Consider the following 26,067-nt stretch of genomic DNA (forward strand, 5'->3'; position numbering starts at 1 on the left):
GATAAATTATTTTGTTCATTTAACAGCATTATAATAATTAAAATAATAATATAATTATGAAACACTCCTAGGCACGTCTATACTTGTAAGGGTTAAGGTTTGACCTTGCCGCCTTACGACGCCTTACGCCTTTTAGAATATTTTAGAATATTGATTATGGCATATATAAAAAGCTTGTATATGTAGTTAACTTAATTACATAAGGTTGAGGATAATGAACAAAAGGGTAGATTTATGCGGCTTATCTATAATTATCTTTCCTCCTAAGATCTTTTTCTATGAGATAATTATCTAAATGTCAATAAAACCCTTCTCCTTTAGGCTTTCCACAGTGTCCCTAAAACTCACTTCCAGAGGAGTGAAGTTAACACCCAAACTTTTTGCTTTCTCCTTTGATACTTGGTGTTTTGGCAACAAGGCCTTCTCATCTTCACACCTGAAAGTCATAGGCAAACACAAAATCTCACTCACATCTTATGGTGAGGGAGCCAAACTCAAACCATCAACTAAATATGTTTGTGTATGTGCAAAAGACACTACAGAAATTAAGGAATTTTTTATTTTCTTTTTAGTATTACTTTTAAATTTAATACTAATGAAAACTTACTCTTCAGGAAGGCTTGAAGCAGGGTAGAGTTCTTTTAAAATCTTCAAGGTCTCATAACTGTTCAAAACATTTCCTACTAAACAATATCGTCCACTGGCCGATGGAACCTCGAATGCTTGAATGTGTGCGAATGCAACATCTCGAACATCAATGAATGTATAAGCTGGAAAGGGAAATTTTTGAGCTCGTCCTGCAACCAAAACGACAAACAAATCTCAGCTATTTTAATCCCAATTAGTTTCTACATAACAGTAATAATAGTAATAAAAAAAGTAGGATGAAAAATAACTTCTTGTTGACCTTAAATATACAGTGGGATGTTTGCATAATATTTATTATGTGTTTAGGTTAGATATTTTGTGTAAATTAGTAGTAATTAATAACTTATTTATAGGGTTTATTTCTGCCAATAATAGAATTGATTTACTTACTGATTTATATAGTAGGACTTTTAGACATACATTATCTAATACCTTCAATTAGCCTATTGGATAGAGGAACTGGTCATTTTTAGTAACCCATTTGACTTATCCAGTTTTTTATTATTATTAATTATTATTTTGCATGTGTTAAAACAATTGATAAACTATGTAACTTACACATGACTTCATTCTTTAAAAAGTTGGGGATTATTGGTGGTGTAACTCTAAGAGAAACGATATACTATTTTCTATTAGGGTTTTGGGATTAATTTTACAGTCTTTTGGTAAATCTGAGATAAAAAGGGGTTAAAGTGCAGTCTGTTTATGGCTGCTTTGGATATTAGTAGTTCTAATCAGTTTAATTATTTGATATAGTGAAAATTATTATACATGATCTATGGGTGTTTATAGTGCTTGATTAATCCGTTTAAATATTATTAGCACTAACGTTTTAATCTTACAACTTAACAGAAAATAATTTTTGAATGAGGTGGAAAATACATGCACCAACTAATTTGGTTCTAATTTTTTTCAAATCTGCATTAATTAGTCCAAAAGAAACAACAAAAAGAAGACGAAAAGAGAATATGTAGTTGCTGAACTCTACCTTTAATGAAATTCATAAAAATCTCTGACGAAACATTAAGAGTTGGCTGTAAAAGAGGACCAATAGAAATCCCAGGATGTATGGTCACCAAGTCAATACCATTTTCTTTTGCAAATTGCCAAGCAGCCTTTTCAGCTAAAGTTTTTGAAAGTATATACCAGAGCTAGAAAGAAAAATACAAGGAAATTAACATAATGGGAAGTTTATGCATATTGTTTCTCTAATTTCAAACGGCACAGACCAGCAAGAATCAATACTGTTCAACACGTGTTACAACATATACCACAAGGTGTGATATTGATGAAAAAACACAAACTGAATTTTTTATTATTATTATTATTATTTTTTTGCTGATTTAAGATTGCTGTATATATAAAAGCATCTAACTATTGCAAATTGAAAAGCGATCATAGTTAAGCAAAATATTAAAGCAAAACACTGAATGTTTGTCAACCTAATAAATGATTATGGCAGGGGTTGGTACTCTTATCTTATTTTCTTGTGAATTAGGATTTTGAAAAAGCTTTGGAACTAAGATATTACATTGAAAACAATAATTAGAACCTTAAACACATATTAATTAATACGTACACACCTTATTTTGCTCACAATATACAGGATCTGAAAACCATGTCTCATCTACTACCACATCGGAGTTGAGAGGTTTTCCGTTGTACCAAATTGAAGCTGTGGAAGATGTTATAACCACTCTCTTTATAGAAGGAACTTTTACACATGATCTCAGAACATTTAGCGTTCCCTTCACTGCAGGTTCAATTAATTCTGCCTGAAATGCAAGGAAAAGAAAAGATCCATTCGAGTTTTTAAAAGTTATATGATTATTAAGCCACTGAAAGAATTTTAATTTTGAACTAGCTAGGAAATACAAAACACTGTCTGTCTCTCTCTAAATATAAAATTTACAAAACACTTATCTGTCTCCATATACATATAAAATCTGAGCTATTAACAACCTCTGGATCGTTGGCTGAAAAGGCAATAGGGGATGCAGTATGAAAAACACCTTCACATCCCTCAACTAAAGCATCAAAAGCTCCTTCTTCGAATAAATCTGCTCTCAGCAAATGAAGTCTTTCCTTAGCTCCCTCAAGTGAGAGCAAGTGTTCTGTTTTCCTTGGATCATCTGTGACATAATTCATAAAAGTAACCTACTCAAATTCAGATTTAGTCCTTCATTGACATATGTGGGTTTTTATTTTTATTTTTATTTTTGTTTTTTTAAAAATTAATATTAACATGTAACAGAAGAAGACAAACATTACCTGAATTCAGAGATTAGTTCCATTTTTTTGTCCTTTTAAATGAAACAACAATCAAAAACCAGAATTTTGGAAGTGAAAATCAATTACAAAAAGGGGTGTTTATTGAATTACATAAAAGATGAAAAAATAAAAAATAAATAAATAACCTAGATCACGGACAGAGGCTTTGACACTGAATCCACGTTCTAGTAAAAGCTTCACCAGCCATGATGCAATGTAACCTGATGCTCCTGTTACACATACCACCTTTTCTTCCCCACTCATAATTTCTCTCTTTTCTCTGCTCTGGATTCTTTTTTTTTTTTTTTTTTAATTTAATTAAAGTCTGTGCTTACTGCTTAAAAGCTAGTATTTTTGTCGAGGGAAAAACAATACCCCCATAACAACCATCATCTGCAACCCTCCAAATAGGGACCAGACAATCAGACGCAGGGATATTTGCTTTCAGTCTATATCTACGAGGTTATAAGTTTAACAACAAATCCCTTCTCCTTTAGGGAAAAAAAATGTTGTAACAATAAGATAGTGACACCATTTGATCTTATCTTATAAGTCTACCACAATAATAATGAAATTATAAAAATTATAATCACTTACTTTTCAATGGGAAAGACCTTTTTGTGTATAATTTTTAATAAGCAACTAATAAAAAATAAAAAAATTATTAAGTCATATGGATAAAAAATAATTTAATATAACCTATTAATTATTTTAATATCATTTATTTTATATTGCTTACCAACTTGATCAAACAAAAATGACCGTTGCGGTAGCAATAGATGAGTCGGTTTTACGTTATAAGTCTACAATATTAATAATAAATTAAAATTAATCACTTTTCAAGAGTCAAAGATCTTTTGTTTTTACACATATACATAATAATAAATTATAATTAGTTACTTTTCAAGAGTGGCAAATATTTTTTTTATATGTATAATTTTATATTAGTAGCTAAAGCGGAAGGAATTGAATTATAAATCTTTACTAGACAAGGTAGTATAGCTTTGCCACTAAATTATTTTAATGGAACATCATATTTATTTGTTTAGTCCATATATAATACGTATTTTATCCTATATACTAACGATATGCAACTAGCAGGTAACCCAAAAAGACACCTTGCATGGAAAAAGTAATAAAATCCATCATTGATTGTAATGCAGTTTCTTTCATATTATTTATCAGTTTGATCATATAAATCTAATGATTTTGATTCAATTGGTATACCTTCATATTTATATCTAATAAAGTAATAAGTTTGATATACCTCAGGTAACAATGAGATGTGAGACTATTATAATGAAATAATAAGTTTGATATATATATATATATATATAGGGTAACAACGAGATGTGTTATCCGAACCCTTCAAACACTTTTCGTGAGTCTGCCACATGTTCCTGCCTTCAGTCAAACTTGATTACCACATCATCAATGTAGGCTTTTATGAGGTTACCACCTACTAAAACGTTCCAATGGATCTAGGACTTCTAAATGCAGTCTTAGGAATGTCTTTTTCTGTAATAAAAAATTGATTGTGTCTTGAATGTCCATCCATTGAAAGAAATAATTTAATTTTTGGCTGTTCTATCTATTAGTAAATCAGCTATCAGCATTGGATATTCATGTTGGGAAGTGGCCAGATTCAAATTTCTAAAATCAATGCATATTCAAATCTTTTCCTTCTTCTTTACCACTGTGATTATGTAACACCCCGTCCCAAATCGCACCGGAATCCGTGCACGTTGACCGAGGTTGACCGTTGACCGTTGATCGAAGGGGGTCAAAAGTTGACTTTTTGACTCGGTGGGAATTGCGAGATGACTAGGATACCGTGGCGAAGTGCACGATGCCACGAGTTCGTAGACTGGTAGCACGTCGAAAACGGAGCTACGGTTTGGAAGTTATGGACAAAACAAGTTGCGGTCCAAACTGTCCAAGGGGTGCCGGAGTTGACTTTTTGTTTATGGGGAATTGAGCTTTGACTCATGCATGGTTGTGAAGTGCTCGTCGATACGAATTCACAGACTAGCAGCACGCTCAAAACGGACATCCGGTTAAAAAGTTATGGACGTTTGAAGTTTACCGGATACCGTATTATTTTAATGTTTTTTTGGGTCAGTGAACAGTGAAATGCCACGTGTCAACTTCTGATTGGTCCACGTGGCATGAACAGTGTCACGCAGGGTTTTAATTTTGAAAAACTCTCGGGGAAGAGAGAGAAAGAGAGAGAAAGAGAGAGAGGAGAGAGAAAGAGAGAGAGAGAGCCACCGCCGGCCACCGGATTTTGCCACTGTTCCGGCCGAGTTACTGTACACGCGCCGGACAAAAAGCTTGCCCACCTCATTTCCGGCAAAACCTCCAAGTTTCACGGTGAACGGCCGCCGGACGCGCCCGGATCGGACGTCCGAAGTTTGGCGGCGATTTTTCCCCTCCACCGCCGGCCACCGCGAATCGGCACTGTTCCGGCCATTTTCCGGCCACACGCGCCTGACAGCCTTGATCCTCTCCTCAAGTCCGGCCTACCCACCAAAAATCACGGCCATCGGACCACCGACGCGCCGGGATCGGAGCGTTTTCCGGCGAGGGGTCGAAAATCTTCAAACGGTGATTTCTCCGCCGTCCGACCTCCGTTTTGCTCACCGTCGGTCCCGTTGGATTGCTCTCCTGCAAAATTTCACAGCCAACGGCCACCGCCGGAAAATACTGTTCCGGTGACCGTTGCCGGTGACGTGGCGGCCCGCCGAAAATTACTGTTCCGGCGAGTACCCGAAAATTCCGGCCAGCTCCAGTCCGCAGTGTTCGACCTCCTGAACCCAAATCCGACTTCCGTTTCCGCCAATTCGCGACGGTTTGGGAGAATTGCGGAGCCGAAACTCGAAAAGCTTTCCGGCGAGATTCCGACCCCGTCGGGTTCGATCACCGGAAAGTAAGACCGAATCCGTGATCCTCATCACGCGAGCTTCGATTCGGTATATAACTCGTAACCCTTAGATGTCGCTTGGTGTTCGCTCCCCGGGTATCCATTTGGGAATTACCCGAATAAAATATTAATATTTTTGGTTTGTGCACTGTGGTTGTTCAGGTGCACGCGCGAGTAGTGGAGTGGATCCCGAGGAGGATCTTAGTTGATTTGCGCTCTCCAGGTGAGTGACCCACCTTCAAAAATTATTTTGGGCAATTAATTAAATTTAATTGGTATTTAATTTAGTATTTAATTATGCTCATGTGGTGTGGTTTAATTATGATTTTAATGCGGTTTAATTTAAATTATTTGTTATGCATGAGCAAGGTATGTTTCGGTATTAATTTCACGTGGTTTCAAATGTGATTTCTCGGGCATAATTAGGTTAAATATTTTATGAAAATATTTGGTTAAATTTTATAAATTATGCCCGCGGTATTTTTATGGTTGCATTTTGTATTTCGAGAAAAATTGTGGTTTGTTGTTATCGCTGTTTCGTACCGGGTGATTGGATAAAATATGTGGGATGGTGTTTTGTGAAATTTTGGTATACTTCCCACGGTGGTTTTTGGAAAAACGGTACGGTTGGTTGTTTATGTTTATTTTTAGACGCACTCATACAGTATTGGTGTTCTGGTGTATGGTGTATGGACACGTGGTTTAGCACGCGGTTATTATGTGGTTTAGCGTGCGGTTATTACTTCACCCGTGAGTTGCCATTGGACCGTGGGCAGGCAAGGTTATTGTTGCGCACAGCCGCCCCCCTCCTTGGCCGGGTGATGGTTTTTAGCAGTCGGTACTGTCGGGACGCCGAAGTGACCACTGCAAGTTTCTCTCTTTAACCTCCCGCCAGTCGGTGCTCGGGACGCTGGGTATCGGAGGGCATCACCGGTATATGGTGTGGTGCGTCAGGTGTAATTGTCGGTGTAATTGCAAATAATGGTTTAAACCCCAAAGGTGTTCAAAATTTATTTATTATAATTTATTATATTTTTATTATATATTTGGGGTATGTATTTATTTAATTGTTGTTGTTAAATTATTTAATCCCTTGGTTTTTGGGAGGTATGCACATTGGGTTTTGCGAAAAGGTTTTAAAAAGGGAACATTTCAAACGGAGCGATTGGTGAGAGTTTTGAGGGAAATCATTATTTTCCAAGGTTATTATTATTTATTATTAATTGTTGGTATTTGTTCCACTCCTTAATTGTTATTACTTTATTATTATTATCAAAAGGTGTTCAGTAGTTCGGGTTACTCACGGAGATGATTAGCATCTCACACTCTTAAATTCCGTTCCCTTAGGTGCAAGTGGTGGTAGACGTTCTTCCGGAGCGAACCAAGTTTTCCGCTGCTGTTGTGTTTCGAGAAGTTTCTTTGTACCCTTTCATTTCAGTGTATTATTTCTTTTCTTTTCAGCCTTGTTGTATTTCTGTTGTTTAGCACTTCTTAAAGCTCTGTATACTATTGGAATACTTCTGTTTTATTTATGCACTGGACTGTTGTTGCTTTGAGAAGTGCTGGAATTTGTGGAATCAGTTTGTAGTTTGTGGGAGGAATAAGGGGATATTTTTTTAGAAGTGTGTTTTCAGTGCAGGTAATTTGTGGTAAGTAAATCCCTTAGGGGAGGCTCTGTCGGATTTTCCTTTGGAGGGTCCGATAGGGTTTCCCTGGGATCAGGGCTGTCTAGGGTTCCGGGGAAGGAATTCTGGACGGGTCCTGACAGATTATATTAGACAACATTTCACATATGGCTGTCATAATGATTACCTTTAGTATGACATCAGTTGACATTCTTTGCGGTGGTTGTTTATTTCCTATTTTTACCAAATGAGGTGCAATCTGGCATGCCAATTTTCTTAATTTGCAACATTATTGCTTTGTCACCACTAGAATATTAGCAAAATTAAACATTTTAAATATTTTATAATTAATTTTCAAAAATAATATATTTTTACCGCTCAGCCTCATCTCACCATTAGGCGCTCCACCATCGACCAGTGAGCCTAGTACTGCAAAAATAAAAAAAGGCTTGGGATTTTTCACTGTATTTGCTCTCCAACGTGAACAAAATTGACAGTAGTATGGAGCCAGAACCCAATCAAGAGCTGAAATTGGGAGATTTGCCAGGTAGAGTTCCACAAGAGTGTGGTAACTTTACTGAACCCAAAATTTTGGTTAATTATTTTCTTTTCTCCATAGCCCTTTCAATTTTTTTTTTTTTATTTTTTCCTGGACTGCAAATTACTTTTTGTACACATTGAGAGTAGTAGACAACTGTTTCAGAAATTATTATTTTTTTTTCTTTCTTTTCAAATTGGTTTTTTATGGCATGTTTTACAACATGATTTTTAAAAAATAATAAACTATGCATGATAAATTATTAAACTGAAATCTTGTTGGATTATACATGGCCAATCTTGTAAATCTAGATATACAATGTATAATATATCAGTTGTTCCCATAACGGTTTGTGTTCTCTTATTTTATTCTATTTTATTTTTTTCTGGCCTCAACCTCTCATTAATGTCATATATATATATATATTTATATATATATTTTTTTCATATACACATTATTTATCTTTATCCATACCAAATAAACTTTTCAAACTTGGTACACATGTATCTTATCGGTAGATTTTATGGTTCTTGGAACTTGTTATATTATATATATACAAAATTTATCTTATCGGTAATGAATTAGCTTTCTGAAAATTTGGTGCATATTTTATGGATTCTATTATAAGCTTGGAACTTATTGTATGCACATGATCTATCTTATCGGTATATATTAAATCAGATTTCCAAACCTGTGCACATTTTATGGATCATATCAAACATTTTGGAAGAAATTTTCTCACCTTGATTTGTTTATGCATGTTGTATTTTTTTTAATAATGTTAATTTCCATAAAACGAGAGAAAATAAAATTTGAAACGTATACAAATATGGGGAGAGTATTGTAACACCCACACCTTCTTGCTCTGTCTGTTTTGTAAGCATGCCTTTATATTTTATGGCTAACTGCAATTAATACCATATGTTTAGAAAAATTACACTTTGGAATTTTAAATTCAAAATATTGCAATTTAAATTCTTAAATTTCAATTCATTACATTTTAATCCAATAATTTTTTTATTTTTTATTTTTTTTATAAACTACGGTTAACACAAAATAAATTAAACTCTATGAAAATGCAAGTTTATAAAACTAGAAGGTCTAAGTAAATTAGACCAGATTAAATTTAATATTGGTGAAGCAGAAAACAGTCATGAACCACCATTAGTCAAAAAATCAAATTGGAAACTCAATTTCATCCTTACTTATTTCCATATGTCCTGATTATGATACAGTGATATGATAATTGTTGTTGAACTTGAATCCTGTACTCCATTTGTGCAGTTTTCATCATATTTTGAATGTAGCCTAATTTTTAAAAAACAAAACAAGGGAATAAAAACTTAATTTGCAATCCCCTTTCACCTTCCCCTACCCATATTCTCAACATGACAAAAAATGTTCTAGTTTTGTAACTATCGTTGTAATTTTAACCTTATTTATGCATATTTTGTGTTAAAGGATTCAGATTAAATATGCGACTAGACATATTCCATTAAAAAGTTTTTCTATCTTTCCCTTGTGCTTTCACATCATAAGACACTTTAAGAAATTGAAATCATTGAAATTTGGAAAATGGATAAGAGAAATTTCACAGGGAAGAATATGGAAAAGACATAAATTTCAAGCAATATTTTATCTCCAAAAAAAAAAAAAAATAATAATAATAATAATAAAAGAAAAAATGAAGCACTAAAACAACCTTGTCCCTCTGTCACATCTTTAACAATAAAAGAGTCATCCCCTGGTTCTTCAACCTATCTTGTAGACTTCCTCACCAATAACAAATCGAACCAAAAAAAAAAAAAAATCAATAATTTATAATTTTATACACCTGCAAAAGTTATAAAGAAAATTTACATTTTCAATTAAGTTTCTTCTACTGTCCTACATGAGATTAGCAATCTCATCCAACACTTCTTCAATATTTTTTTATAAACTAACAAAAATTAAAAATAAATAAATACAAATATAATATGCTTCAAAGTAATATATTTGTGCAAGTTCCATCCCAACTATTAAATAAGTGAGCATAATTAACATTTCTTTCAAAATATTTGACCTTTTCCTTAATTTTATTTTTAAATTTTCTTTTAAGAATTTTTTAGCAACTGGAAGTAAGCATGATCACTATTTCTCAAAGCTCAAATGAGAATGATTGCCATTTGGATCTTTACATGTTCTTCTTTTTTCTTTTTTTTCCCCCTTTTTTATCTTAGATGAAATTATCAAGACTTTTAGGTGAAGTTATAAATTTTCAAAACTTGTTTTGACTTTCATACTATGTTAAATTACAATTTATGCTAAAAGCTATAACTATTAGAAATATTACAGGGTGATTCATTAAACATTTTATTCATCTTCACCTTGACAAGCATGTCATCTCCAAAAAAGTTATAAGAAACAGTTAATGATTGACAATAGGCAATTTTTTTTGTGCTTTGACTTTGTTAAACTGGTTAAAAATTTTGTTTTGTGATCATTTAGGTAATGATTATTTTTAGTTGGTATAAAACTTGAATCTTTTCATTGAAGACAAAGAGAATTTATTGTCTTTTAATTATCCAAAAACATTTGAGTGAAAAATCGATTGTTTTCTTTGTTTCCTCTAGCAATCATCTAGATTTAAAATTTAAATATCCCGAGACGCAAGTTAAGAAGGGGGAAAAAACAAAAAACCTTTTATTCAAATATAAATAGCATAGAAAGTCATATTATGGCACATATAAATGTTGAAGTGTGGCAATTTTGCCACTTGATGGTGCATGTCACCGGCTAGCATGCACACCTTGGTATCAAATCCTTTCCTTTTATGAGTTTATATTTTTTTGTATGTTTTTAATTGATGCAAGGTATATTTTGATAATGTTTTGTTCCTAAGTTATGTATGCAAAAGTATAGGCAAAATTATGCACAAAAGAGTAGGAATGTTATGCTTGAAATGCCTATGGTGCTGGATTCATAATTTCCAGCAACATAGTTCCACTATTTATCTTATATCTCAGGTTGCAAATGGATTTTTGGGCTGAAATTTTGAGGGATGTTTACAGACATATATATAAGACTATGGTTCAAATTTCAGGTCAAAATGACATGGAAAAGTCCATTTTCTATTCCAAACAGATTGCTGTATCTGATGGGCCCAGTATTCAGAGTATGGGTCAGTTTTGGAGCTGTTTGGCCCATGATCCGGTTCAAGAACTTTCCTAGATCTTAGAACAATATTTATTGATGACCAAGGATGCTTCAAACCAAGTTTCATAAACAGATACAAAGGGGAACTAAGTAGGTGAAGCTAGTTTGGTTGTTTACCCAAACTAGTTAAACAATAGGAACTTTGTTCAAACCATGTGCCACTTTTTACTATATTTGGAATAGACATGTTGCAGCTGATTTTTACCTCTTTTATGTATGAAAATTTAGGTTTTGACCATTTTACTTTTTAAATTTCAAATACTTTACTCATTTTGTAAGCTCACATGCTTGGTGTCACGGTCCCACCGCTCTAAGCGTACAACGGGGCCGTGCGGTGCTTACTCGCCCCTCACGGGTAGTAAGCCAATCGTTAATGTCCCTCGCAAGCAAATAACCCACACGATATTAGTATTGTGCATGCACCAAGCAAACAATAAAATAAAGTATGTAATCACACAATCGTTAGAAAATGGGGTCAGTAAACAAGGCAACAATACGATGAACTGGAAATGCGTTCATTTTATTCGGTCTCGATGGAGAGAACAGCAGAGAGGTTTACAAGCACGCTATTACGAGTTCTCACCTATGCTAGTGGTCTAGCCCAACAACTCGCCGACTAGCCACCCCCCTCCAAAGAGCTTATCGGGCCATTTTCATTCCGACAGGAATACCTATCAAAATATGCGAGGAATCATAATGGCACTATTTCGAATAACAAAAGCTAGAGATCCAAGCAAGTGACCATGGGCTTGACTAATGACCCTGGATGAACTTGGCTTGGTATTTACAATCAAAATGCGGAGGAGTGTATGACTCTTACATCCTCCCCCACTCATTCCATCGACGCCCTCGACGACTCCGCTGCCTTGAACTCCTCGATCTGCTGCTTGTAGGCTGCCAAGTTTCCTTCCTTCTCCCAGCTGGTTTCTTCTTCTCCCAGTCCCTTCCACTTGATGAGGTATTCTCGTACTGGCTGACGATGCACGCTTCTGGTTCTTTCTGCAAGGATCTCCTCCACTTCCTTGGTTGTCTTCGGTAGCTTGGTCTTGACTTCGGCTTTTGCTGGAGTGTTGCGCGCTGGATCCTCCTCGTCGGCGTAGTATGGCTTGAGGTTGCTGACATGGAATACCGGGTGCACTCTCATCCATCCTGGGGTAACCACCTTATACGATGCCCTCCCTACTTTGGCAATGATCGGCATTGGTCCCTCATATTTTCTCATCAACCTGGGGTCTCTGTCCCTTAGCCAGCGAAATTGCTCTCGAGTTAGCTTCACCATCACCATATCCCCCGCATTGAACTCTAGGGGTCACCGGTCTTTGTCTGCCCATTTCTTCATCCGATTGGCTGCCTTCTCCAAGTAGGCCCTGGCTATTTCCATGTTGTTCTTCCACTCTTTGGTGAAGTTGAAAGCCCTTAGATTCTTTCCTTGGTATTCATCGACTGTATGTGGAAGTAAGGGCTTCTGGCCATTAACTATTTCAAAGGGGCACTTACTTGTGGGAGATCCCTTCTGTGCGTTGAAGCAGAATTGAGCTACATCAAGTAGTTGCGCCCAATTCTTCTGGTTGGCACTCACAAAGTGTCGTAGGTACTCCTCCAACATGCCATTGAATCTTTCTGTCTGCCCATCCGTTTGTGGGTGATAACTGGAGGAAATGTTGAGCTGGGACCCAAGAAGCTTGAATAGTTCTGTCCAGAAAGATCCCGTGAACTTGGCATCTCTATCGCTTACAATGTGGCGCGGCACACCCCAATATTTTACCACATACTTGAAGAATAAGCGGGCAGTTTCCTCGGCCGTACAGAACTTTGAGGCAGGGATGAATGTTGCATACTTCGAGAATCGATCCACAATAACCAAAATACTTGAAAGATCCCCAATCTTTGGAAGGTTGGTGATGAAATCAATTGACACACTCTCCCATGGGCATGACGGGACGAATAGAGGTTCCAACAGCCCTGGTGGTTTCTGCCTCTCAACTTTGTCCTGTTGGCACACAAGACAGGTTCGGATGTAGTCCATAATATCGTCACGCATCTGTGGCCAATAATAACCCTGTTTGATTAAGGCATACGTCCTTTGCCACCCCGGATGTCCAGCCCACAAAGTGTCGTGGCATTCTCTCATTAACATCTTTCTTAGGTCTCCAGCCTTTGGGACAAATAACCTATTTCCTTTTGTCCACAGTAGGTCGTCTTCCTCCCAAAATTGACGAGTTTTTCCCTCCTTGCACAGCTTGAGGATATTCTGGGCACATTGATCTCCCCCTAAATGCCGCTTTATCAGCTCTCGCATTGAATTCGCGATAGTACTCGCAGCCATGTTAGCCACCACCCTTAGTGCCGCAAGCTCCGTCTTGCGACTTAGGGCATCCGCCGCCTGGTTCTTGGTCCCCGCTTTGTGCTCGAATTGAAGGTCAAACTCCGCAATGAATTCCTGCCAACGAGCTTGTTTTGGGGTCAGTTTTGGTTGTGTAAGGAAGTGACTAACGGCTGAGTTATCAGTCTTTACTACAAAGCTGGACCCCAATAAGTAGTGTCTCCAGGTTCTTAAGCAATGAATTACGGCAAGCATCTCCTTTTCTTGAGCCGTATAGTTTCTTTCTGCCGCTGATAACTTCCTGCTTTCGTAGGCGACAGGATGGTCATCTTGGAGTAGGACCCCACCTAAAGCGAAGTCAGATGCATCGGTTTGGACTTTGAAGGGTCTGGTGATGTCCGGCAGGGCCAACACTGGGTCTTTCATCATAGCTTCCTTTAGATCCTGGAATGCGCCCTCACATTCCTTGCTCCATTCCCAAGGCACCTCCTTCTTTAGCAATTCCGTTAGGGGAGTTGCTTTCTTCAAGTATCCTTTTACGAAGCGGCGGTAGTAATTTGCCAATCCCAGAAATGATCTAAGTTCTTTCACATTAGCAGGAGTTTTCCACTCTTGGATGGCTTTAACCTTCTCCATGTCCATACGGATCTTCCCCTCCTCGATGATGTGTCCCAGAAACTTGATTTGTCTTCTGCCAAAAGCACATTTTTCCTTCTTCACAAATAATTGATTTTCTCGGAGTCTCTGGAGTACCATTCGAATGTGTTCGACATGCTCTTCCAGGGTAGGGCTGAAGATTACAATGTCGTCAAGATACACCACCATAAATTTGTCAAGGAAGTCTCGAAATACCTGGTTCATGAGGGTGCAAAATGTTGCGGGTGCATTCGTTAACCCAAAAGGCATCACCAGGAATTCGAAGGCTCCGTATCGTGTGATGCAGGTGGTTTTCTCTTCGTCCCCTTCAGCGATTCTCACTTGGTAGTATCCCGATCTCAAATCCAATTTAGTGAAAAATTTGGCTCCGCTTAGCTGGTCGAACAAGTCAGCTATTAAAGGGATCGGGTACTTGTTTTGCACCGTGACCTTGTTCAGGGCTCGATAATCTACGCACAGGCGCAAAGTTCCATCTTTCTTCTTTTGGAATAATACAGGAGCGCCATAAGGTGCCTTCGAGGGTCTCAGAAACCCTGCTTCCAAAAGTTCCCCGAGTTGCTTCCGTAGCTCTGCCAGCTCAGGAGGGGCCATCCGATAGGGTGCCTTTGCTGGAGGTTTTGCTCCTGGTATCAATTCGATGTTATGGTCAATATCTCGTCGAGGAGGTAGGTTCCTTGGTAAGTTGTCCGGCATCACATCATTGAATGATTTTAAGGCATCCAGCACCATAGGAGGGGTAGTTTCATCATCTTCACCCTCCCTCGCTACCACTAGTGCTATGTAAGAGGGTTCTTTACGTCTTACTCCCTTCTTAAATTGGAGGGCCGATAGAAGTTTGGGGTTGTTCAATTGCTTCCTCTGTACGGGAACTACTCCTGTTTGTTCCCCCATCATCAACAGGCTGTTAGCGGCGGGAATAGGGATTGCCTTCTTCTTCACTAGAAAGTCCATTCCCAAGATTACATCAAAGTCATCCATTGGTACTACAATCAAATCCACTCGGTCCTCCCAAGTTCCCAACTTGAGAGGCACTTGTTTCGCCAGGCCCACCGTAGGTAAGGCTTTGGAATTTACTGCTTTCATTTGCCCCGCATCCTTTTGTAAGCGTAGGCCCAGCCTTCGAGCTTCAATTTCTGAACAAAAGTTGTGGGTGGCACCTGTGTCCACCATCACACTCTTTGCTGCCTTTCCATTTATCGCCGCATCCACGAACATAAGAGCTTTCTCATTGGTCTTCCTGGCCTGAACGACCTATCCATTAAGGGCATTCAAGAATCTCAGCGCTCCCACTTGTGCGCCATCTTCTCCTTCTTCTACTACCTCCTCTCGCCCTCCTTCGTGCTCTTGGGAGCGAATAGATGCTTGTAGAGCACTAAGAGCGGTCTTATGGGGGCATTCGCCCACTCTGTGGGGACCATTACATAGGAAACATGTAAGAGGTCGGGGTCTAAATCCGAATGCATTGGGGTTCCGCGGTGGAGGCTCTCTCGTGTTCGGAGGTTTCCTATTGTCGCTTCCCCCAGGTCTTGGGAGATTGGCAGGCCTGAAGGGTCTACTGCTATTGGCATTCGAAGGAGACGGTTGGGGCCTTCTATTGATGGGGCTCTCTGTTGAGTAGTCCATTAGGCGCTCCGCTGCCCCTAGTGCTGAGGCTAGGTCTTGTACTCTCTGTCGTTGAAGTTCTGTCCTAGCCCAAGGTTTCAGCCCTTCCAGGAAGTAGAAGAGCTTATCCTTCTCAGACATGTCGCGTATATCGAGCATGAGGGCCGAGAAAGCTTTCACGTAGTCCCTTACATTACCCGTCTGTCTCAATTCTCTCAAATGTCGTCGGGCAATGTAGTCCACATTCTCGGGAAGGAATTGGTTCTTGAGTTCCTTCTGTAGCTGGTCCCATGTGTCAATGATGCACCTGTTGTTCTTGATATCTTCGTATTTAGATCGCCACCATAGTTTTGCATCATTGGTTAGGTACATTGTAGCCATGGTGACCTTTGTTTCCTCCGAATCCGGTTTTATTGCTCGAAAATATTGTTCCATATCAAACAAAAAGTTTTCGAGCTCCTTCGCATCTCGTGCCCCTCCATACGCTCGGGGCTCAGGCACTTTCATTCGTCCATAGTCCCCGCCCATTGGGACAGCAGGTCGATTTTCTACCGCTCGCATGGTGATGGCGAGCTTGGTATTTATTTGCCCCATTTCAATCTTTAGGGCTTCCACGGTGGCTCGAAAGTCCTCCGTCAGTTCGTTGACCGTAGACATCAATCTCCCTATGGCCTCTTCCATTGCTCCATCTCGCTCGCCCGCAGTGGAGCTCGAAGGGCCGGCATTGCCCCATGTGGTTTGATTCCTCTTGAGTGCGCTCACTCGACTGACTATGTCATCGAGTGTCTCCATCTTTTCGAAGGCCTCCTGCCAGTTGTGGCCTCTAATATGTGCATTTACAACGCCAGCAAGCTCCCTGAGCTGCTGGTCGATGTTATCGAACCGCATTTCGTTTGTCAGCTTCGGCATTTTGTGCGAGTGACTCCCAACCTTGCTCTGATACCAACTGTCACGGTCCCACCGCTCTAAGCGTACAACGGGGCCGGGCGGTGCTTACTCGCCCCTCGCGGGTAGTAAGCCAACCGTTAATGTCCATCGAAGCAAATAACCCACACGATATTAGTATTGTGCATGCACCAAGCAAGCAATAAAATAAAGCATGTAATCACACAATCGTTAGAAAATGGGGTCAGTAAACAAGGCAACAATACGATGAATTGGAAATGCGTTCGTTTTATTCGGTCTCGATGGAGAGAACAGCAGAGAGGTTTACAAGCACGCTATTACAAGTTCTCACCTATGCTAGTGGTCTAGCCCAACAACTCGCCGACTAGCCACCCCCCTCCAAAGAGCTTATCGGGCCATTTTCATTCCGACAGGAATACCTATCAAAATATGCGAGGAATCATAATGGAACTATTTCGAATAACAAAAGCTAGAGATCCAAGCAAGTGACCATGGGCTTGACTAATGACCCTGGATGAACTTGGCTTGGTATTTACAATCAAAATGCGGAGGAGTGTATGACTCTTACACTTGGCATGTGTGAACTAGTTGTAATTAAACTCTTATATTGTAAAATGAATGAAATGGCTACATCATCTAAGCCTTATTTTCAAAAGCAAATGTGGTCCCCTTCTTCTTATCTCTTCTTCAACACCTTAGAACACTTTAGGAACCCTAAAAACCAGAAAACACCATAACCAAAACCTAAAAACACAACTCACACACAACCATTCCCAAGAGCATCACCAAAAGCTTGCTTGTTGCTAACACTTCAAGCTAGCTTGCTCTTGGTCATAACCTTCTCACCCCAACAATAAAAAGTTTGTATATGTAGTTAACTTAATTACATAAGGTTGAGGATAATGAACAAAAGGGTAGATATATGTGGCTTATCTATAATTACCTTTCCTCGTAAGACCTTTTTCTATGAGATAATTATCTAAATGTCAACAAAACCTTTCTCCTTTAGGCTTCCCACAGTGTCCCTAAAACTCATTTCCAAAGGAGTGAAGTTAACACCCAAACTTCTTGCTTTCTCCTTTGATACTTGGTGTTTTGGCAACAAGGCCTTCTTGTAACACCCCGACCCAAACCACATCGGAATTCGTGCACGTTGACCGTTGACCGAGTGGGTCAAAAGTTGACTATTTGTTCCAGTTGAAATTTCTAGTTGACCATAGTACCGTGGCGAAGTGCATGATGTCCCGAGTTCGTAGGCTAGTAGCACGTCAAAAACGGAGCTACGGTTTGGAAGTTATGGGCAAAACAAGTCGAGGTGCAAACTGTCCAAAAGGTGCCGGCAGTTGACTTTTTATTGTTGTGTAATTTTGTTTTGACTTTTGTATGGTTGTAAAGTACTCGTCGATACGAGTTCATAGACTAGCGGCACGCTTAAATTGGACGTCTGGTTAAAAAGTTATGGATGTGTGAAGTTCGCCGGATACCGTAATATCTTATTATATCTGGCTTAAGTGTACAGTAACGCCACGTGTCGTCACCTGATTGGTCCACATGGGTGAACAGTGTCACCCACGGTGGCTTTTATTTGGCAAAAATGTCGGAGAGGAGAGAGAAAGAGAGAGGAGAGAGAGAGGAAGAGAGAGAAACGATCGGCCTCCAGACTCGATAAATTTTCAGGCTGAACCCCGAAATTTCATGACCGCCGGTTGCCGGACGAGCCCAGACTGAGCCGGCGAAGCTCGGCGGCGATTTTTCCCCTCCACCGTGGTTGACCCGTTTCCGGCCACTTTCAAGGCACACGCGCCTGACTGGTCTCTCACCCGTGGGAATTCCGGCCTACCCACCAAATTTCACGGCCACCGGACCTCCGACATGCTAGGATCGGAGCATTTTTCGGCGAAGTGTCGAAAACCTTCAAACCCTGATCTCTTCGCCGTCCGGCCTCCGTTTGCCTCACCGCCTGTCCCGTTAGAATCCTCTCCCCTCGATCTACAAAACCCCAAAAAATCTCAGCTATCGGCGACCTCACGCGCCGCCGCCGGGGACGGTTGCCGGTGACCCCGGCGGCTCGCCGGAAGTCACTGTTCCGGCGAGTACCCAGTTGCACCGCCGGTCCCTGTCCACTAATTCCGACCTCCTGAATCCAAATCAGGAGTCCTTTTCCTCCAATTCGTGACGGTTTGGGAGAATTGAGGAGTCGAATCTCGAAAGCTTTCCGGTGAGATTCAGGCCACCTTGGGTCCGATCTCCGGGAAGTAAGACCGAATCCGTGATCCTCATCACTCAAGCTTCGATTCGGTATATTACTCGTCATTTTTAGTTGTCATTTGTGTTCATTCCCCGGGTATCCATTTGGGAGTTACCCGATTAAAATATTAATATATTTGGTTGGTGTACTGTGAATGTTTTAGGTGCACGTGTGGGTAGTGGAGTTGATCCTGCGGAGGATCTTAGCTGATATACGCGCTTAAGGTGAGTGACCCACCTTTAAAAATATTTTGGGGCAATTAATTATATTTAATTGGTGTTTAATTGATATTTAGAATTATGCTCATGTGGTGCAATTTAATTATTATTTTATTGTGATTTAATTTTATTTATTACGCATGAGCAAGGTATTTTCAATAATAAATCGTATGTGGTTTTAATATTGTTTTCGGGCATAATTGGTTTAAATATTTTAAGGAATTTATTTGTTTAATTGGTGGTTTAATTTTTATAATTATGCCCATGGTATATTATTTGTTGAACCTCGTGTTACGAGAAAAATTATTATTTTATTGTTATCGATGTTTCCGTACCGGGTATGTTAAAAGAAAATATGTGGGATGGTAAATGTGAAAATTGGTATATTTCCCACGGTAATTTTTGGAAAATCGGTACGGTTATAATTAGTTTAGTAATTATTTTAGACGCACTCATACAGTATTGGTGTTCCAGTGTATATGTGGTTAGCGCGCAAGTATTATGTCTCCCGTGAGTTGCCATTGGACCGTGGGCAGGCAAGTTTGATATTGGCCACAGCCGCCCCCCTCCTTGGCCGGGATGACGGTTTCAGCAGCGATACTGTCGGGACGCCGAAGTGCCGTTTGCAAGTTTCTCTCTTTAACCCCCCTGCCAGTCGGTGCTCGGGACGCTGGGTATCGGAGGGCATCACTGGTATATGGTGTGGTGCGTCGAGTGTAAATTTTCAAATAAAATTTCAAATCCCAAAGTGTTCAAAAGTTATTTATTATATTTATTTACATTTTAATTACATTTGGGGTATTTATTTATTTATTGTTCATTAAGTTGTTTAATCCCTTGGTTTTCGGGAAATACGAATATCGGATTTTGTGAAAATGTTTTAAAAAGGGAACATTTCCAACGGAGTGATTAGTGAGAGTTTTGAGAGAAATTATTATTTTCAACTATTATTATTTATTTACCTATTTAATTGCCGGTATTAATTAAATTCCCTTATTTGTTATTTTTATGATTATTAAAAGTGTTCAGTAGCAAGGGTCGCTCACTGAGATGATTAGCATCTCATGTTTTTTAAATTCCGTTCCCTTAAGTGCAAGGGGTGGTAGGCATTTATCCGGAGCGAACCAAATCTTCGCTGCTATCGTAGTTCGAGAAGTACTTTTGTACTCGTGCAATTCAGTTGTATTATTTTTTTCATCTTTGTTGTATTTTCTATTAAATAGCACTTCATGAAGCTCTGTATACTGTTCTGAACACTTATTTATTATTTATGCATTGGATTACTGTTATTCCTGCGAAGTGCTGTAAAATTGTAGAATCAATTTGTAGTATTGTGGGAGGAATAAGGGGATGAAAATAGAAGTGTGTTTTCAGTGCAGGTAATTTGTGGTAAGTCCAACCTTTAGGGGAGGTTCTGCCGGATTTTCCACTAGAGGGTCCGGTAGGATTTCCCTGGGATCAAGGCTTGTCTAGGGTTCCGGTGAGGAATTTTGGACTGGTCCTGACACTTCTCATCTTCAAACCTAAAAGTCATAGGCCAACACAAAATCTCACTCACATCACATGGTGAGGGAGCCAAAATCAAACCATCAACTAAATATGTTTGTGTATGTGCAAAAGACACTACAGAAATTAAGGAATTTTTTATTTTCTTTTTAGTATTACTTTTAAATTTAATACTAATGAAAACTTACTCTTCAGGAAGGCTTAAAGCAGGGTAGAGTTCTTTTAAAATCTTCAAGGTCTCATAACTGTGCAAGACATTTCCTACTAAACAGTATTGTCCACTGGCCGATGGAACCTTGAATGCTTGAATGTGTGCGAATGCAACATCTCGAACATCAACGACTCTATAAACTAAAAAGGGAAATGGTTGAGCTCGTCCTGCAACCAAAACGACAAACAAATCTCAGCTATTTTTATCCCAATTAGTTTCTAAATAACAGAAATAATAGTAATAAAAAAAGTAGGATGAAAAGTAACTTCTTGTTGACCTTAAATATACAATGAGATGTTTGCATAATATTTATTATGTGTTTAGGTTAGATATTTTGAGCAAATTAGTAGTAATTAATAACTTATTTATAGGGTTTATTTCTGCCAATAATAGAATTGATTTACTTATACTGATTTATATAGTAGGATTTTCTGTGATATCTTTATTATTATATTGATATTATTATTAATTATTATTTTTCATGTGTTAATAATGGATAAACTACGCAACTTGCACGTGACTTCATTTTTTAAAAAGTTGGGGATTATTGGTGGTGTAAGTCTAAGAGAAACGATATAATATTTTCTATTAGGGTTTTGGGATTAATTTTACAGTCTTTTGGTAAATTTGAGAGAAAAATGATAAAAGTGCAGTGTGTTTATGACTACTTTAGGAGATTCGTAGTTCTAATCAGTTTAATTATTTGATATAGTGAAAATTATTATATATGATCTATGAGTGTTTATAGTGCTTAATTAATCTGTTTAAATATTATTAGCACTAACATTTTAATCTTACAACTTAACAGAAAATAATTTTTGAATGAGATGGAAAAAACATGCACCAACTAATTTGGTTCTAATTTCTTCCAAACCTGCATTAATTAGTCCAAAAGAAACAACAAAAAAAGAAGAAAAGAGAACATATGTAGTTGCTGAACTCTCCCTGTAATGAGATTCATAAAAATCTCTGACGAAACATTAAGAGTTGGCTGTAAAAGAGGACCAATAGCAATCCACGGATGTATGGTCACCAAGTCAATACCATTTTCTTTTGCAAATTGCCAAGCAGCCTTTTCAGCTAAAGTTTTTGAAAGTATATACCAAAGCTAGAAAGAAAAATACAAGGAAATTAACATAATGGGAAGTTTATGCATATTGTCTCTCTAATTTTCAAAAGGCACAGACTAACAAGAATCAATACTGTTCAACATTTGTTACAACATATACCACAAGGTGTGATATTGATGAAAAAACACAAACTGAATTTTTCATTTTTTATTTTTATTTTTTCGCTGATTTAAGGTCGCTGTATATATAAAAGCATCTTACTATTGCAAATTGAAAAACAATCATACTTAAGCAAAATATTAAAGCAAAACACTGAATGTTTGTCAACCTAATAAATGATTATCGCAGGGGTTGATACTCTATTTTATTTTCTTGTAAATTAGGATTTTGAAAAAGCTTTTGAACTAAGATATTACATTTAAAACAATAATTAGAACCATAAACACATATTAATTAATACGTACACACCTTATTTTGCTCACAATATACAGGATCTGAAAACCATGTCTCATCTACTACCACATCGGAGTTTAGAGGTTTTCCGTTGTACCAAATTGAAGCTGTGGAAGATGTTATAACCACTCTCTTTATAGAAGGAACTTTTACACATGATCTCAGAACATTTAGCGTTCCCTTCACTGCAGGTTCAATTAATTCTGCCTGAAATGCAAGGAAAAGAAAAGATCCATTCGAGTTTTTAAAAGTTATATGATTATTAAGCCACTGAACGAATTTTAATTTTGAACTAGCTAGGAAATACAAAACACTGTCTGTCTCTCTCTAAATATAAAATTTACAAAACACTCATCTGTCTCTCTATATATATAAAATCTGAGCTTTTAACAACCTCTGGATCGTTGGCTGAAAAAGTTGTAGGGGATGCAGTATGAAAAACACCTTCACATCCCTCAACTAAAGCATCGAAAACTCCTTCTTCCAATAAATCTGCTCTTAACAAATGAAGTCTTTCCTTAGCTCCCTCAAGTGAGAGCAAGTGTTCTGTTTTCCTTGGATCATCTGTGACATAATTCATAAAATTAACTAACTCAAATTCAGATTTAGTCCTTCATTGACATATGTGGGTTTTTATTTATTTATTTATTTTTGTTTTTATTTTTTTAAAAATTAATATGATAACATGTAACAGAAGAAGACAAACATTACCTGAATTCAGAGATTAGTTCCATTTTTTTCTCCTTTAAATGAAACAACTATCAAAAACCAGAGTTTTGGAAGTGAAAATCAATTACAAAAAGGGGGTGTTTATTGAATTACATAAAAGATGAAAAAATAAAAAATAAATAAATAACCTAGATCACGGACAAAGGGTTTGACATTGAATCCACGTTCTAGTAAAAGCTTCACCAGCCATGATGCAATGTAACCAGATGCTCCTGTTACACATACCACCTTTTCTTCCCCACTCATAATTTCTCTCTTTTCTCTGCTCTGGATTTTTTTTTTTAATTTTTTTTAATTTTTTATTTTTAAAGTCTGTGCTTTCTGCTTAGAAGCTAGTATTTTTGTTGAGGGAAAAACAATACCCCCATAACAACCATCATCTACAACCCTCCAAATAGGGACGAGACAAGCAGAGGCAGGTATGTATCCTTTCAGTCTATATCTATGAGGTTATAAGTTTAACAACAAATCCCTTCTCCTTTAGAAAAAAATTGTTGTGACAATAAGATAGTGACACCATTTGATCTTATCTTATATGTCTACCACAATAATAATGAAATTATAAAAATTATAATCACTTACTTTTCAATGGGAAAGACCTTTTTGTGTATAATTTTTAATAAGCAACTAATAAAAAATAAAAAAAGTATTAAGTCATATGGATATTTAGAAAATAATTTAATAAAACCTATTAATCATTTTAATGCAATTTATTTTATATTGCTTACCAACTTGATCAAACAAAAATGACCGTTGCGGTAACAATGCATTTGTCAGTCTTACGTTATAGGTCTACCATATTAATAATATATTAAATTAGTCACTTTTCAAAAGTCAAGGATCTTTTGTTTTTAGGATGTATTACATTGTACATCATCGATTTTTTTTTTTTATTACAATCGGATACTTTCGTAATTATATTTTTATAACTTTATGAAAATATCTGGTTGTAATTAAGAAACATTTGAGAGTGTGCAGTGTAATATATCCTTTTTTTTTATATATACATTAATAATAAATTATAATTACTTACTTTTCAAGATTGGAAGTTTTTTTTTTTCTATGTATAATTTTATATTAGTAGCTAAAGCGGAATGATTTGAATTATAATTAAATAGTATAGCTTTGCCACTAAATTATTTTAATGGAACATTATATTTATTTGTTTTAATCCATATATAATACTTATAGTTTTAATCCATATATAATGCGTATTTGGTCCTATATATTAACGATATGCAACTAGCAGGTAAGCCAGAAAGACACCTTGTATGGAAAAGTAAAAAAATTCATCATTGATTTTTAATGCAGTTTGTTTCATATTATTTATCAATTTGATAATATAATTCAAATGATATTGATTCAATTGGTATACCTTCACATTTATATCTAATGAAGTAATAAGTTTGATATACATCCGGTAATAATGAGATGTGAGACTATTTGGTCAATTAAGTAATGAAATAATAAGTTTGATATATATATATATATATATATCGAGTAACAATGAGATGTGTTACCTCAACTTTCAAGTACTTTTTTGTGAGTTTGTCGCATGTTCCTGCCTTCAGTCAAACTTGACTACCACATCATCAATGTAGGCTTTTATGAGGTTGCCTATCATGTTGTGAAAAATAGCATTCATAGCCCTCTTATATGTGGCTCTTGCGTTTTCCAAATCAAATGGCATTACCACCTACTAAAATGTACCAATGGATCTAGGACTTCTAAATGCAGTCTTAGGAATGTCTTTTTCTGTAATAAAAAATTGATTGTACCCAAATGTCTATCCATGAAAGAAATAATTTCATGTTTGGCCGCTCTATCTATTAGTAAATCGGCTATTAGCATTGAATATTCGTCTTTGGAAGTGGCTACATTCAAATTTCTAAAATCAATGCACATTTGAATCTTTTCATTCTTTTTTACCATTGGGATTATATTAGACAACCATTTCACATATTAGGCTGAAACAGGCTTTAACCAATCTTTCTATCTCAATTTTTACCTTTAGTATGACATCGGGTGACATTTTTTATGGTGGTTGTTTATACAATTTAAACCCATTTTTTATTAATAAGAAATGTTTGGCTAGCTTTCTATCTAAACCGAGTATTTATGGTAATCCTATCTAAACTATTCTCTAAGGAGCGTAATGATATTGGCATACAATTCTGGTTTTACCAAGTCGTTAACAAATGTTGGATGAGAATCTTCCTCATTCTTAAGTTTATCTCAATAAAAAGGATCTTCAACTTGGGCCTTTATATCATCTAGCTTAGCCAGAGTGAGTTCAATTTAATCAAATTTAGCTTTGTTTCCACCTCCATCTCTTACCATTCTCCATGATGCATTCGGCCTGAGTAATAGTTGAATTATCTTCCACTTTCTTTTCGGCTAAGTATGCTACAAATCTTTCGGTCATGGCCTCAACTGCCTCCATATTCTTTTCTTCTATTGGATCAGTAATCATTGGATTATTTAGAATTTAGTTCTAGGTATCCTAGACATGGTCAATTGATCTAGCTCTTCACAAGTCTCTTTGGCTATACTGGATAATGTTTTTGGGTCTTTCAAGGCCGTAAACCCAAAGTGATGGCCATATTTTGACATTCCATAAAATTGAAGGAGTCGAATATCATTTTCATATTATTTGGCTTGTATAGCATTAGTGGTAACTATGAATGGCCAACTGTCGGCCTTAACCACCTCTACATCTTCACCATTCCAAAAAAGTTGAATTGATAAAGTGATGATGGAACACATAAGTTGGCTTACCAAGTAAAGCATTATGAGTATATTTTGACTATACTACAAAGAATGTGACCATAGTGGTCTTACTCCCCACCATGAGTTATGTCGGTAGGATCTTGTTTGTTTTCATGACTCCTCCAAGAAAGTTGCACTTTTAATGGGATTAGATTTTATTCAACCTTTTCTAACT

At 37.2% G+C, this 26,067-nt stretch overlaps 1 protein-coding gene across 2 annotated transcripts; it reads right to left on the bottom strand.

The window, feature by feature from the left end:
* On the bottom strand, positions 1-23,377 carry LOC107422205 (phenylacetaldehyde reductase). Of its 2 annotated transcripts, XM_060815550.1 has the most exons (7): positions 23,252-23,377; positions 22,789-22,958; positions 22,410-22,601; positions 21,817-21,979; positions 20,849-21,035; positions 18,631-18,640; positions 17,668-17,796 (listed from the first exon to the last, which is right to left on the bottom strand). In XM_060815550.1, the coding sequence occupies exons 1-7, from the start codon at positions 23,367-23,369 to the stop codon at positions 17,668-17,670; spliced, it is 969 nt and encodes a 322-aa protein (XP_060671533.1). In that variant the 5' UTR covers positions 23,370-23,377. The 2 variants fall into 2 exon arrangements, with proteins under 2 accessions (XP_015887112.3, XP_060671533.1); XM_016031626.4 differs by lacking the exons at positions 17,668-17,796; positions 18,631-18,640; positions 20,849-21,035; ... (2 more) ...; positions 22,789-22,958; positions 23,252-23,377 and adding exons at positions 1-436; positions 608-797; positions 1,637-1,799; ... (1 more) ...; positions 2,611-2,780; positions 3,066-3,378.
* Between the last annotated feature and the right edge of the window lie 2,690 nt (positions 23,378-26,067).

Source organism: Ziziphus jujuba, chromosome 3 (genome assembly GCF_031755915.1).
Source record: "Ziziphus jujuba cultivar Dongzao chromosome 3, ASM3175591v1".
Classification (NCBI taxonomy): domain Eukaryota; kingdom Viridiplantae; phylum Streptophyta; class Magnoliopsida; order Rosales; family Rhamnaceae; genus Ziziphus; species Ziziphus jujuba.